This window comes from Octopus bimaculoides, chromosome 18 (genome assembly GCF_001194135.2).
Source record: "Octopus bimaculoides isolate UCB-OBI-ISO-001 chromosome 18, ASM119413v2, whole genome shotgun sequence".
Lineage (NCBI taxonomy): Eukaryota > Metazoa > Mollusca > Cephalopoda > Octopoda > Octopodidae > Octopus > Octopus bimaculoides.
In genome coordinates this window covers 17,959,333-17,973,434 of record NC_068998.1, presented here as the reverse complement: position 1 = coordinate 17,973,434, position 14,102 = coordinate 17,959,333, and the positions used below count along the sequence as shown (strand labels likewise).

Sequence of the window (14,102 nt, the reverse complement as noted above, 5' to 3'; positions counted from 1 at the left end):
ACTTTTGGGAAGTTTCATTTTATTATGTTAATGTTTTATTTTCTTATGGTCAGTCCATAGAGTTTATATTGCAGTGCTTTCAACTCATGGAAATCTTTTGTCATGCATTCCTAATTAGGATTATTTTAAAACATAAAAGATCTTTTAAAAATAAACAAAAAAAAAAAAGGAATTTTAATAAAGAATAAAAATTAATATGTTTAAGAGAATGTCAGAAGTGAATATTGTTAGAGTGAGTGCTACAAAAAAATGGGGGGGGGGGGGAGAAAAAGAGGATTAATTATATTTTCTTCTATAAGGAAGAACCTTTTAGTAAAAGTATCATGATTTACTTTTGTCTGACACTCAAACTATGTTTAGATTGCAAGCACATATAAGGAGTATATAAAGTTTCATGCATGCACTCATGCACACCATTGCTACAAAATGTCGACTACAGATCAGCAGCAACTTTAAAAAAAAATATACATAAGGACAAGTCCTTTTCTTTTTATCATACTCCAAGCCCTGAAACATTTGAAACTCAGTGTAAAATCATACACTGAGTACTGCAATGTTAGGGGTTGTTACACCAGAAACATGCATGGTAGGAAGCAAAGCCAGCTAACAGGTAACAAGATTAACAGTGCCACTAGCACGCATCAGTTTGAAAAACATTGAAAGGGTGGAACGAAAGACCCACAATAGCATGACTGACAATCATTACATTAAACACACTGAAATTAAATAACATACCTAGTACATCACTGGAACAACTTGGACTTGAGGTTGTATAGCTCGGTGTACCTTCTGTGTACTCAGTATGAGTAGGTGTAGACTCAGACAAACTGAGTGGAGGTGAGTGACCCAAACTGCTAGCTGGAGGTAATACTCCTCCTCCACACATGTCAGATCTTGTGAAGGTTGGACTAGAAGATGCATTAGATACCATATCAGATCTGAAATGGAGTTCAATTTACTCATAAATATGAAGCAGAGGTAATTGTGTAACGTACAAGGATAGGAAAGAACAAAAGACATGATTATATTAGGGAGAGAAGTAATTATATAGAGAAATAATCTGACAGAAATACATTAAGAATTTTAATGAGTGACAACATAGTCATATATATGCATACATTTTAGAACAGGAAGTTGCAATAAAACAAAGAATTATATAGTGTATATGACAATTAGTCACAGTTGATTAACAGTTGTAAAAGCTGAAGCTAGTGAAGAGCTGATAGCAGAAAGATTGGAGAAAATACTAACACCTTCTGAATCCAATCTATAGTTTCAGCAACTTCATAATGTTAATAGGTGTGCAATGAATAAAATATTTAGTCAATAGTAATAATTCTTTTGACAAATAAAACTTAATATTCACTAAACCTTTTATGGAAATGATATAAGTAAAATTACAAACTTAATGAACATTTAAATGACCTACAATAAGTACATGACATAATTAAAAATAAACTGAACACTGTATGTGTGTATGTGCATGTATTTAGATGTTCTAGTTTTTGTATATATAGTGTAAGAAGCATGATTAGATGCTGCTCTTTTTATGTGTGCACAAAACACCAAAGCACTTAATATACACATTAAGCAATGTGTGTGTCTGTGTATGTGCACGTATGTGTGTGTGTGTGTGTGTATGTATGTGCAGGTGTGTGTGCATGTATGTGCATGTGTATAGTGCCTGTAATTACCATGATTTCACACTAGTGACCATGAATTTAGATACAATGATCTTCAGCATATTCGCAATAGCAACCACACACACACACACACACACACACACACAAATATCTTGTTAACTATTTGGCATATTCATCTTAGTTCATTCTTGTTGGTTTCCTTTACTCTTACCAGCTTATGCTATATTTATATATCATGGTTCTCTTCTGTTACTTTATCTTGTTTTGAGTTGAAGATTCTAATATGTAACATCTGAGATACTATATGTAGCCATAAAAAACGTTTTTACCAGTAAGAAATTATCGGTGTTATCTGGACACATTAATCACAGACATATATAAGCATTTGGTTTGTGTAACATAATGCAATAAAGTGTTCCTCTGATGAACTGTTGTGGTTTGGCACCCAACTGCACTTGGAACACTCATTGTGGAAGATGCAAATAACCACAACAGAGAAACATAGACAGGGAACAAAAGATATAAACTTGTGTTTATCATAATTTCTCATATATATATATATATAAAAGGGTGCTGAAAAGTTCCTGGCTTAAGGGTATCATGAAAGGCCTGGTTGGAGGCCCAACCATTTGAGTTCTTTTACAGGGCTTAGAAAAACTGAAGTGTGTGGATCTGAGAGGGGGATATGTTGAATAAAATCATAATTAACTAATCTTCTTGTGTATTCTTTTACCCAAAGCCAGGAGCTTTTCAGCACCCCTTCATGTGCGTGTGTATATATATATATATATATATATATATATATATATATATATATATATATATATATATATACACACACTGAAACAGTTAACTACTATATTTCGTGTGTGTGTGTGTACATATATATGCATGCACACACGCACGCACACATATTAGACAAATTCCCACCATTCACACACACATACACAAAAATCACTTTGAGAAATTGAAAATTGAAATATAACTTAACCAAAAATAAACAAGAAAAAAGAATAGGCCTCCACTAAAGTTATTGAATGCTCCCTAGATATCAGATTAGGGAAGTCCAAAATATGTAAGAATATTTAACAAATCAAAAAGGATGTATCCATAATCAATAAATCCTTAACTAAAAAAATGAAAATATATAACAATTTGATGAAAAATTAACAATAACATAACATTGGAGGTGCAATTAAAAGAACAGAATTAATTATAAGTATAATAATACAACTATAATACATTAAGTACGTTATTGGAATAATTTTCATCGTGGTAATTTAATAAAAGAACAATACCATATCAACTTCATAAAAAATAATAAAACAACAATTATTATTAGGAATAAAAGAACTAGAAAAAAAAACTTGTATAATAATTGTTGTCAGTGTGCCTGGAACTGCAACAGAAAATATAAGAAAAATTTTGGGGAAATTATAAACATATTCAGATAAAACTGAATTGTTGAAGGTGAAGATTTCTGTTAGAGGAGCAAAACTAATTATTTTCACAGCAAATAATGACAAAGGTCAGATGATGTCATCTGACCTTTGATGTCAAAGCTTTCTGATGTTTCTACAATGAAGACAATGAAACCAAGAACAAGGTTGATATCATTTTAAAATCTGTAAAAGAAATGTGTGTGTGTGTGTGTGTATAAGTGTGTTTGTGTATATGTTGGTATGTATGTGTGTGTTTATGCATATGTCTATGTATGTATGTATACCTGAATCTCAATAGTTAGATAAAGGTGAAAATCAGCATTGCTTTTCTTTCTAACAGAAAAAAATGATGGACCAATCGATCAACCCAGCCATTTTATAAGGGTTAAATATAAAACAGAAACTGAAGTAATTTTGAATTAACCAACAGAAAGGCAAACTGCTTTGTGATGTATAATGTAGAAGTAATATTATATTAAATGTGATGTCATTTAGAGCTTAATGTAAAAAAGTAATGACTGCGTGGCATCCTAGGCAAGTGTCTTCTACTATAGTCTCAGGCCAACCAAAGCCTTGTGAGTGGATTTGGTAGATGGAAACCGAAAGAAACCTGTTGTATATATATGTATGTATGTATGCATATATGTGTGTGTGTGTGTGTGTGTGTATATATATATATATGTGTGTGTGTGTGTGTGTGTGTGTGTGTGTGTGTGTGTATGTATGTGTATATATATATATATATATAGGTTCAGGAGTGGCTATGTGGTAAGTAGCTTCCTTACCAACTACATGGTTCCAGGTTCAGTCCCACAGCGTGGCACCTTGGGCATGTGTCTTCTACTATAGCCTCGGGCTGACCAAAGCCTTGTGAGTGGATTTGGTAGATGGAAACTGAAAGAAGCCCGTTGTATACATGTGTGTGTGTGTGTGTGTGTGTGTGTGTGTGTGTATGTGTGTGTGTGTGTGTGTGTGTGTAATATGTTTGTGTGTCTGTGTTTGTCCCACACCCCATCGCTTGACGACCGATGTTGGTGTGTCCATGTCCCCATAACTTAGCAGTTCAGCAAAGGAAACCAACAGAATAAGTACTAGGCTTACAAAGAATAAGTTCTGGGGTCAATTTGTTCAACTAAAGGCAGTGCTCCAGCATGGCCGCAGTCAAATGACTGAAAAGAATAAAAGAATATTAGTACAAGACCTCCTTCAGTCATGAATGACCATGGGATTGCACCTAGAAAGTTCCCCTCCAAGGCCTAAGTCCAGAAAAGATTGTTTATGCATACCAGCCACTCCTCTCAGCACCACTGATGTTATCTAATACAACTTGGCACCAGTGATGTTACAACACATTTCTATAGCGGAGTGAACTGAAGCAACATGAAATAAAATGTCTTGCTCATGAACACAACACACAGTCTGGTCCAGGAATTGAACTCACAACCTCATGATCATAACCCTGATGCTCTAACCACTGAGCCAAGCATCTTCATGTATATGGTTTATTACAGTCCTTAGTATTTCTAGCTCTATCTCAAACAGGTTCATATGTCAGTACATGGTTTATTTTAAAGCAGACAGGTAGTCATGATGGGTATACTGAGCTTTGTATATTTGTTCCCCAGTGTCACTTGAATAGCATGCACTGCTCTCTCACTCAACAATAATAATGGTTTCAAATTTTGGCACAAGGCAAGCAATTTTAGGGGAGTAAGTAGGTTGATTATATGACCCTAGTGCTCAACTGGTACTTATTTTATCAACCCCCAAAATCTATATGAAAATCTGGTAAAGGGCTAAAACAAATACAAGACATTTTGCCCACCACCTTAGCAATTCAACCAATCCACCAACTTTCTTAATATATTAATAGCAATTGTTTCTAATCAAGCTACAAGATCAGTAATTTTGTGGAGAGGGGGGTTAATCAATACCCATTATTACCATTGGTCTCATTACTACTTTATTTTATTGACACAAGAGTGATGAAAGGTGAAGTTGACTTCAGAAGATTTGCACTCAGAGTGTAATATTAGCTACAAATTTTGGCACAAGGTCAGCAATTTCAGAGAGGGGGTTACAACAACCCCAGTGTTCAACTGGTACCTAATTTATCAACCCTGAAAGGATGAAAGGCAAAATCAACCTCAGTGGAATTTGAACTAAAAACATAATGACAGACAAAATGCCGCTAAGCATTTAGCCCTGTATGCTGACAATTCTACCAGCTCACTGCCTTAGCTCATACTAATATTAACAATCCAAATTGATCAGAGCTTCACTAAAGCCCGGTCTATTCCTAAGCCACTCTGCAATGTATTATGTGAGGTAGAGATTGTTGTGTCTAGACCTGCTAGGGGATCACACAGGTTTGTGCCTTTCCAATTATATTTTTGAGTATAAACACCAGCCTCTTGAGCAACGTTAGTAACACTCTTTAACTTTGTGTTTAATAGAGTTATGGGTTTAAAACAGTTGAGTATGTTCCCCTTGTTCAGATCATTACACAGCAGTATGACTTTTCTTCTGCTCTTACAATTGGAAATGCTTCAAGTATCCCGTCAGTTGCAGTATACAGCTGTTATGACAATAATAAGCAAATATGGTATGTAGTAATAAAGCTTGAAGAGCAGATCATCCAGTATCAGTTTTGTGCCTCTAACACAGCTGGTCCAAGTATCCACTGTTTCAGTTGCTGGAATCAGCTTTTTGCAGAGTTTTGCACTGCCCACTGCCAGACTGCTGAGATAGGCATCAAATTTCATTGTCTCCAGCTCTTTGTTCTTTGCAAAGTGCTACTGGAAAACTGCATACATCTGCTTGGAAATAAGTAGCATATGCTCACTGCAGTTTGACACAAATCAAAAATGTAATTTTGTTGTCATGGTGCACCTCTGCTTAAGTTCCATTGAACAGCTTTCATTCTCTCATGTTTAGCTCGGACAACATAATCTTAGTGTTCTTCATCGAAAATGCGGTCAAAATGCATTCATGTTGTTTCCACTTTGTAATGACTTTCATATTAGCCACTTTGAGACTATCTACTAGCAATTTTTTTTTTAAATTATTGTTCTCTAATGATAGTTCCTTACAAAAATTAATAGATTCTCTCATAATTTTCTTCTTTGATGAGATCCACTACTTGTTGAAGTTTGTACCTGTCAATTTCCCTTTAACTATCTTGCTAATCCAGTCTCTATAGGCATCGCATGCCAAAAGTATATGTTCAGCTTCCAGTAAATGGATTCTTGTCTAGATACGATACAGATCACCAACTGTGAGCGGTGTAGCTCACCACATTGAATTGTGGATATTCTACACCATCCCTATTCAATAACCTAAAAATGTACTACCTAAATACAACCAGTAACAGCTGCTGCAGTTTGAACAATTAGTACATTTGAGAAATCCATTCAATACTGGTTAAACACTTGGAAACATATGAATATGACAGAGAGGCTTTTAATGTTACCCCCTGTGTTAGCTATGCCCATACAATACCAGTGTATGTCTAGGATACCATTCCAATCTCCCACTAACTAACAGGCAAGACAATCAGAGGAAAATTTCCAAATACTTAAAGAAATCTAACTGTTAGAGTATAAACGGTTATTAACCTTAAAGTGTTGACTTTACTGTTACATGATTAGAACTACAACTACAGCTGGCACACTCTGTTGGTTACATCAAGAGTTTTAGTTGATCTGATCAACGGAACAGCCTGCTTGTCAAATTAACATTCAAGTGGCTGAGCACTCCACAGACATGTACTCTCAACGAAGTTCTCAGGGAGACTCAGCATCACATAAAATGTGACAAAGTTGGCCCCCTTGAATTACAGGTACAACTCATTTTTGCCAGCTAAGTGGACTGGAGCAATGTGAAATAAAGTGCCTTGCTTAGGGTCACAATGCAAACCAGTTTTTGAACTCACACCCTTACAATCACAAGCCAAATACCCTAACCACTAAGCCGTGTGCCTTCACCGGGTAGAACTATTAACTCATAATCAAGGCCTAGAGAGATCATCTTGACCTGGAGAATTAGACATTTCCAGAACAACACTGCTCCTCCACACAAACTGGTTCAATGAGTGACAGAGTGAAAGAGTGCAGTATAGAAATTCACGATTTGCTAAAGTATTTCATTTAAGTTTACTAATTCCCCAGGTGACCTTGCATCACGACACCAACCAGACCATGTGCATCTCACTCTCAAGTAAGTTTGGCCGAAGATAAAAGATCACTTACCTTATGACTTGTGTTGGAGTAAAATATGTTTTGGGTTTTGTAAAAGACCCATCTAGAATTGGCATATCCATCACACTCATACTCTTCTCATCTCTAACTTTTGGCCTGTCAAACTTTCACATTTTGATGATCTTTCACTATTTAGACCCAAAAGTGTCGTTTTTTTTTTTTTTTTTTTTTTTTTTTTTGGTTCAACTTAAGGCTAAATGAGATGCTTCAAGAAGGCTATGGCAATGACATACCTATGCTGGTTTTATGCTTTTTTGTTTGGGGTAGGGCACTCCTCAGAGGAGTTTGCAAAAGAAGCAAAGGAAATTGTGATTTATTTTCAATTCGCTTTTGCTGATGTAGTTGTAGTTGTCGTTGTCAATAACACTATTGTTGTTGTGAATTTATTGGTGTTGATAGCTATGACCAGATCCCTCTCAGCAGTTTCATCAATAGAAGACAGCAGTTGATAGAATGCTTTCATTGTTGGTTGCAGAAAGAACTGCATTAAATATACCATCCTTGTTGAATCTGATTGTGATGATCCTGGGTGATACACCTGACCATTCCATCAAGGATGCTGCTGCTTCACTGGAGAACATGAAGCCAACTCCTTCAGTATCTAGTGCAGCATTGTCCTCTTCATACCCTAAGCAGAGTCAACTTTCCCTTGTAGTCAGGTACATCTGTCCTGACTTCAGTTACCTTGTCTCACAAAGGCTTAGTACTGCAAGCTTGTAGAGTTCATTCTCTGCAGCAATTTGGGTCATTTTCTGGTTTCAAACATGGTCTTTGTGTTCCAAATTTTCAGTGGCTTGAGATGCCACTACTTTGATGTATTTTGGTTTTCTGTCGTCTATTCTTGCCATCATTTTTTTTCGTATGTCTTGGATATGGAAATGGACTGGAAATTTTAATAAAATTTTCAAGTGTAACACCAGAATGTTTGACTGCATTCCCAAGTATTTTTCATGGGAAGAGGATACAAATCTCTTATCTCCCTGTATCGCTCTACAACTGAACTGCCACCAAAAATCTACAGAGTTAAGTTTCAACAGCACATTATGTATCATCATATTAGTAGAGTAATGAAACACATTTGTAGGAATTATTTCTTAGTAAAACATTCAAGCAAATCCTCTGGAAACACAATCACTTTAGGTTTCTTTACATAAAGTTACACTCACCTTATACATTCAGTCTTAAACTGAATTGAGTGTTAAACGCAGGTACTGGTAGCTTTTGCAAATGAGTTATATTTCATGATGTTACTGCTGTTTTGTTATTGTTGATTTCTATATTTTTGTTGTTTCTGTTGCTGTGGGTAATGTTTCTGTTTTCTTCTTGTTGATGATGATGCTAATATCACTTGTTTTTATTCAACTTTCCACTGACATTCTCAGCCTTTTTGTTGTTAATCTTGTTGGTGTTTATATTTCTATCCTTTCCAACTTTCAGTGCATTATTTTTCTTCTTTTTTAGTTGTTGTTTCTACTGTTGAAAGTGTTGTTGGAAGTGCCACTGTTGTCATTGTTTATAGTAGTTTTATTGTTTTCTGCATTACTGCCATGTTGCACCATAGCATCAGAGTTAACACCAACACATTTGTTATAATTCTCAACAAGAAAAAAAAAAAATCTTCAAGTAGATGCAGGCATGGCTGTGTGGTAAGAAGTTTGCTTCCCAACTACATGGCTCCAGATTCAGTCCCACTGTGTGGCACCTTGGGCAAGTGTCTTCTACTATAGCCTCAGGACAACCAAAGCCTTGTGAGAGGATTTGGTAGATGGAAACTGATAAAAGCCTATCATGTGTGTGTGCTTTTGTGTTCGTCCCCCACCACTACTTGACAACTGGTGTTGTTATGTTTACAGCCGTGTAACCTAGTGATTCAGCAAAAGAAACTGATAGAATAAGCACCAGGTTTTACAAAAAATTAAGTACTGGGGTTGATAAGTTCAACTAAAATTCTTCAAGGTGGTGCCCCAGCATGGCTGCAGTCTGATGACCGAAACAAAAGATGTAAAAAATATAACTTCATGTTTTAGCTTCAGGAGAAGCAAAATTTCAAAGACAACAGCTTTAGCATCACCACTACCATGTCTATCAAGGCAGATTCACATGACTTATCCATCTCCAAACAGCAAACTTCGACATTTTTCATAAAAGTATTTATCCAGTTGCTGAAGATGACAAGGGGGGTGGGAGAATAATTGTGCATCCCTTAAATAGGGAAGACATGGTTTTTTAAACCCTCAAGAATGTCTTAATTTTATTGATAAAAATTTCAGCTTTCAATCAAAGTATTTATGAAAGCTTATGTAAACTTATGGAATGTCAATGTTTATGATCAGGGCAGTTTAGAGATAAACAACAATAATAATGATTAACAATAATTCTTTCTACTATAGGCACAAGGCCTGAAAATTTCTTCTTATGAGAGGGATTCAATTGCTTATATTGTCCCCAGTGCTCAATTGATACTTATTTTAGTGACCCCAAAAGGATGAAAGGCAGAGTCAACCTCAACAGAATTTAAACTCAGAACAGAAAGAGCCAGAAAAAATTCTGTCAAGCATTTCTTGGGGTCTTCCTGAAACACTAACGATTCTGCCAGCTCACTGTCTTGATGATGGACAAAAGTATGGGATGATCAGCTTTTGCTGAATAACCAGCACAAGTGATTTGTTTATAAAGATCAAATGTATGTGCTGCACATTAAGCTCACTCGCTTGATCAAAATAACATTGCCTGAACAGGTGCACAGTGCAACACATGTCAGGTGTTGAAGTGATTGCAGAGCAATGTGAGATGAAATGTTTTGCTCAAAAATAGTCTTAATAAAAATAGTAATAATAATAATTTTGGCACAAGGCCAGCAATTTGGGGGGAGGGGATAAGTTGATTACATCGACCCCACTGTTCAAGTGGAACTTATTTCAATGACCCTGAAAGGATGAAAGGCAAAGTTGACTCAGAGGAATTTGAACTCAAAATGTAAAAACAGGCAAAATGCCACTAATCATTTTGCATGGCATGCTAACAATTCAGCCAGTTTGCCATAATAATAATAATAACAACAACAACAACAACAGTAATAACATTAACAACAACAATAACCATGGTGATGATGGTTATAAATAGATACTTCCTATTATTGGCATAGATCCAGACAGATCTAAAAAATCAAAACAATTCCAATCAGATTACTCAAATTGACAAAAAAAATCTGTAGCAATTATTTTCAGTTTCAAATCTATATCATAACTGATCATGGATCTGTTTAACAGAAAAAAAAAGTAGTTAAGTCTCAGAGTCCTATATATCTTTTGAAAACATTAACATTCATTAACTCCTGAAGCTTTTAGTAATTTGATATTCTGTTTCAAAAAGTATCCACCAGCTCCCATTTTTGGTTTTTGGTTAAATTATTTTTATTCTACCTAACCTAACCCATATTATTGCTATAACGGTTTGTTAAATCTGAAAAACAAAATATTAATATTGCCTTCCACCCCACAAGTTGGTTATGAATACTTGAAGACATAACATTAGAAAATAATTTGCCAAAATAGATAATACAGGATAAATATCCTATATGTACACCAGAAATATGCTCCTATCATATAAAACACTATGCTTCCTATGATGCTGATTAGGATGGTTATGACAATGATAATGAATAAACTAAGATTTAAAATATAACTTGAGATGCTGACCATAGCTAACAGACTTAGAAACTAGAGTTGAAGAGAGGGAAAAGGAAAAGAAAAAGAAGAGGAAATATCTCAGAAACAGACTTCCAGTTTTTCCTATTAAATATAGCAATAGAAATATAATATTGTCTGGAGGAATGGTAGACTACTGCCTTTTAAATATTTTATAAAAACATTAAAATTTGTACACACCCTACTAACTTGGAGAAAGTAAAAAGAAAGGTTTTTTAAAAGAATCCTATGAAAATCAGTTTTCTGTACATATAAACCAAATATTTCTACTTAAAATTAAACTCATCAATCGTTCTTAGCAGCAATTATAGAAGGTCAGAATGAGATGATTGGATGTAGTTGTTTTGGTGCTGGTGATCTGGCATGGCTGACTGAATGTTGAGCCTGTTTTGGCAACAGCACATTTTAGAGAGAGTGAGGGATGAACAAGAGAAACATTAAAAATGCTTGATATCAAATAAATCAGCATTGAAACAACAACACCAAATAGGAGGGCCCAAAATGGCTGTGCCAAAACGTCTAGTACTCATAATGAGTATCCTTTCATTAACACAACGAATTTGCAATAATTGAAGCGTCAGGTGTTTGTTCCTGCTCTTTGAAATCTGAGTTTGACTAATAATAGACACCATTGCTACAACAATCATCAATCATTTCATCTGATTAATTAGTTCACTTACCGTTATTTGACTGTGTGACTTATAAGAAGCTAGATTTTGCACAGAACTAATTTTACACGGCTTACATTTGGCGCCTCATGCTATAAGCACCCCAAAGACTGCCTTCATAAAAAAAACTGAAGCTATTTCACTTCATTTTGAATTGAGAATTAATATAAAAGTCAGTTATACAACTAATACTCATGAGAAATGAATAACATTAACTTCATGCTTACCTGGAGAAGCAACAGAATACCATTCCTATGTACCCTCCCTGAAACATCTTATCACTATTGGTTTCACATCCTTTTTCTTCATGCAAGCAGGGTTGGATGGACTTGGAACAGTGCATTCTTCTTCATATTATGGTTTCTAAAACTTTTGAAGCTAGTGAATCTTGTATGACTGTCAATATGTTTACCAGTATTTCCCAAGTAGTTTCTTTGTAGTGATTTAGTGAGAGTTTTCACAAATGACTGCCCTTATTTCATAATTGAACATTTTTTTTTTTTTTGTGACTATGCAGACTGAATTCCATCACTATTTTACATTCACTTTTCCATGTATGCTTGGGTCAGAGTTTATTGAGGCAGATTTTCTATGGCCAGATGCCCTTCTTGTGGCCAACCCTCAACAGTTGCCAAGTAAAGTAATATTTCCTCCATCATGAGACAGGTTTCCACAGAATACTGGAAATGAACAGCACTGCTTATATGACAGTGACACCCATTTACAACTATGACACACTATCAAAACAAAGAAACACACACACACACACACACACACACACATGCGCACGCACACATACACACACACTTGCATGTGCATCACAGACTTCTTTCAGTTTCTGTCCACCAAATCCACTCACAAGGTTTTGGTCAATCCAGGGCTATATTTGGAGGCACTTGCCCAAAGTGCCATGTAGTGGGACTGAAACTGAAACCATGTGATTGGGAAGAAAACTTCTTAATCACAGAGTCACATCTATGCCCACGTTTATTATTATTAGTTGATCAAAATGGACCACCTTTACTTAGTTTTCATTTCACAAAACCAACCAATCTTCCTCTCAGTGGTTTCTCTAAATACTACCATAGATTGATTGGCCCTGTCATGAGCCAATCTTCACAAGATTTTCCATTTTTGTCATTTAATTGTTACAGAATAGAAAATTCTATTTGCAGGCTTAATTAGTATCATTAACCAATTTTAATTCTCAATTTTAACTATTTCACTTTACTTCCATAACAAATATGTTTGATAATTGCATAATATTTCCTCCTGCCTTTTTAATTTTAGCCTCTGTGCTTACCTGGAGAAGCAAAAAGAAACCATTCCAATGTACTCTTCCTGAAACAAGTTCACATAAGCACAAACAGGAAGCAGATATGTTCTAGAATACATTTTCTTAAAGCTTTATACACGAGAAATATAACCCAATGAACTCAAACTGTAAATGGAGCAGCCAATTCTGTATTGTTTTTTCATAACTTTAGTTAGAGGAAAGATAGCAACCATGATTCTGAGACAGGTGGAAGGAAATGATCCTCAGACTCAAAACTTAGCTCCAATGCTTCTATAAGAATACAGTCTCGTCAAGGCAGCTACAGGCCAGATGGTGATGTTGAATCAGTCAAAAGATTATATGTAGCATCCAAGAAGAGTGACAATTCTTCTGGCAAGCTTCCACACCATTTTCGTTTACCAAATTCCACAAAGCATAAGTTGATGTGAACTGTGGTAGAAGATACTTGCCCAAGATGTCATATAGTGGAATAAAACGCAAAACCACATGACTGCAAAACAAACTTCTTAACCACATAATTGGGCACTTATATAGGATAAACCTGAGTGAAATATAGTAGGATATATTTCTGATCAAGTCTGTGTGTGTGTGTGCGTATGAGAGAGGGGGGGGGAGAAAGAGATAGATGGAGAGAGGGAGAGAGAAAGAGAGGAGAGAGAAAGAGAGGAGAGAGAAACAGAGATAGATAGAGGGGAGAGAGAGAGAGAGTAGAAGGGAGATTAAAGGAAAAAGAGAGAAGGAAGAAAGTAAGAGAGGAATAAAAGAGAGAGAGAGAAACTGAATATTAAGGATACATAAGGATATCAGTTCCACCAGCTTCCTATGAGAAAAGAGATTCTAGTAATGTAAACATGCAACAATTAGAATGGTTAACAACAGAGTATGAAAGAATTCAGCTAGCAAACAGATATATGGAATATGGTAATAAAAACTAGCTTAGCCATTACATGCCAGCATAAAAGGGGAAAAGGGGTTGATATTAAAACATGTAAAATCCCTGTTCATAAATGCTATGAAGGTTCAGTTTAATACCAATTTTAAAAATATATCCTACTGCTTAACAAGATTCAAGTTTATTTTATATAT

The 14,102-nt window shown here is 35.4% G+C and overlaps 1 protein-coding gene across 11 annotated transcripts in view; it reads right to left on the bottom strand.

Annotated features, from left to right (window-relative positions):
* Positions 1-14,102, bottom strand: part of LOC106882892 (phosphatidylinositol 4-phosphate 5-kinase type-1 alpha) — a 234,919-nt gene that overhangs the window by 53,451 nt on the left and 167,366 nt on the right. For all 11 annotated transcript variants that reach the window (XM_052974610.1, XM_052974612.1, XM_052974613.1 and 8 more), the window contains one exon: positions 736-938. In XM_052974610.1, coding sequence (XP_052830570.1) covers positions 736-938 — 203 coding nt within the window. The remainder of the gene's footprint in view (positions 1-735; positions 939-14,102) is intronic.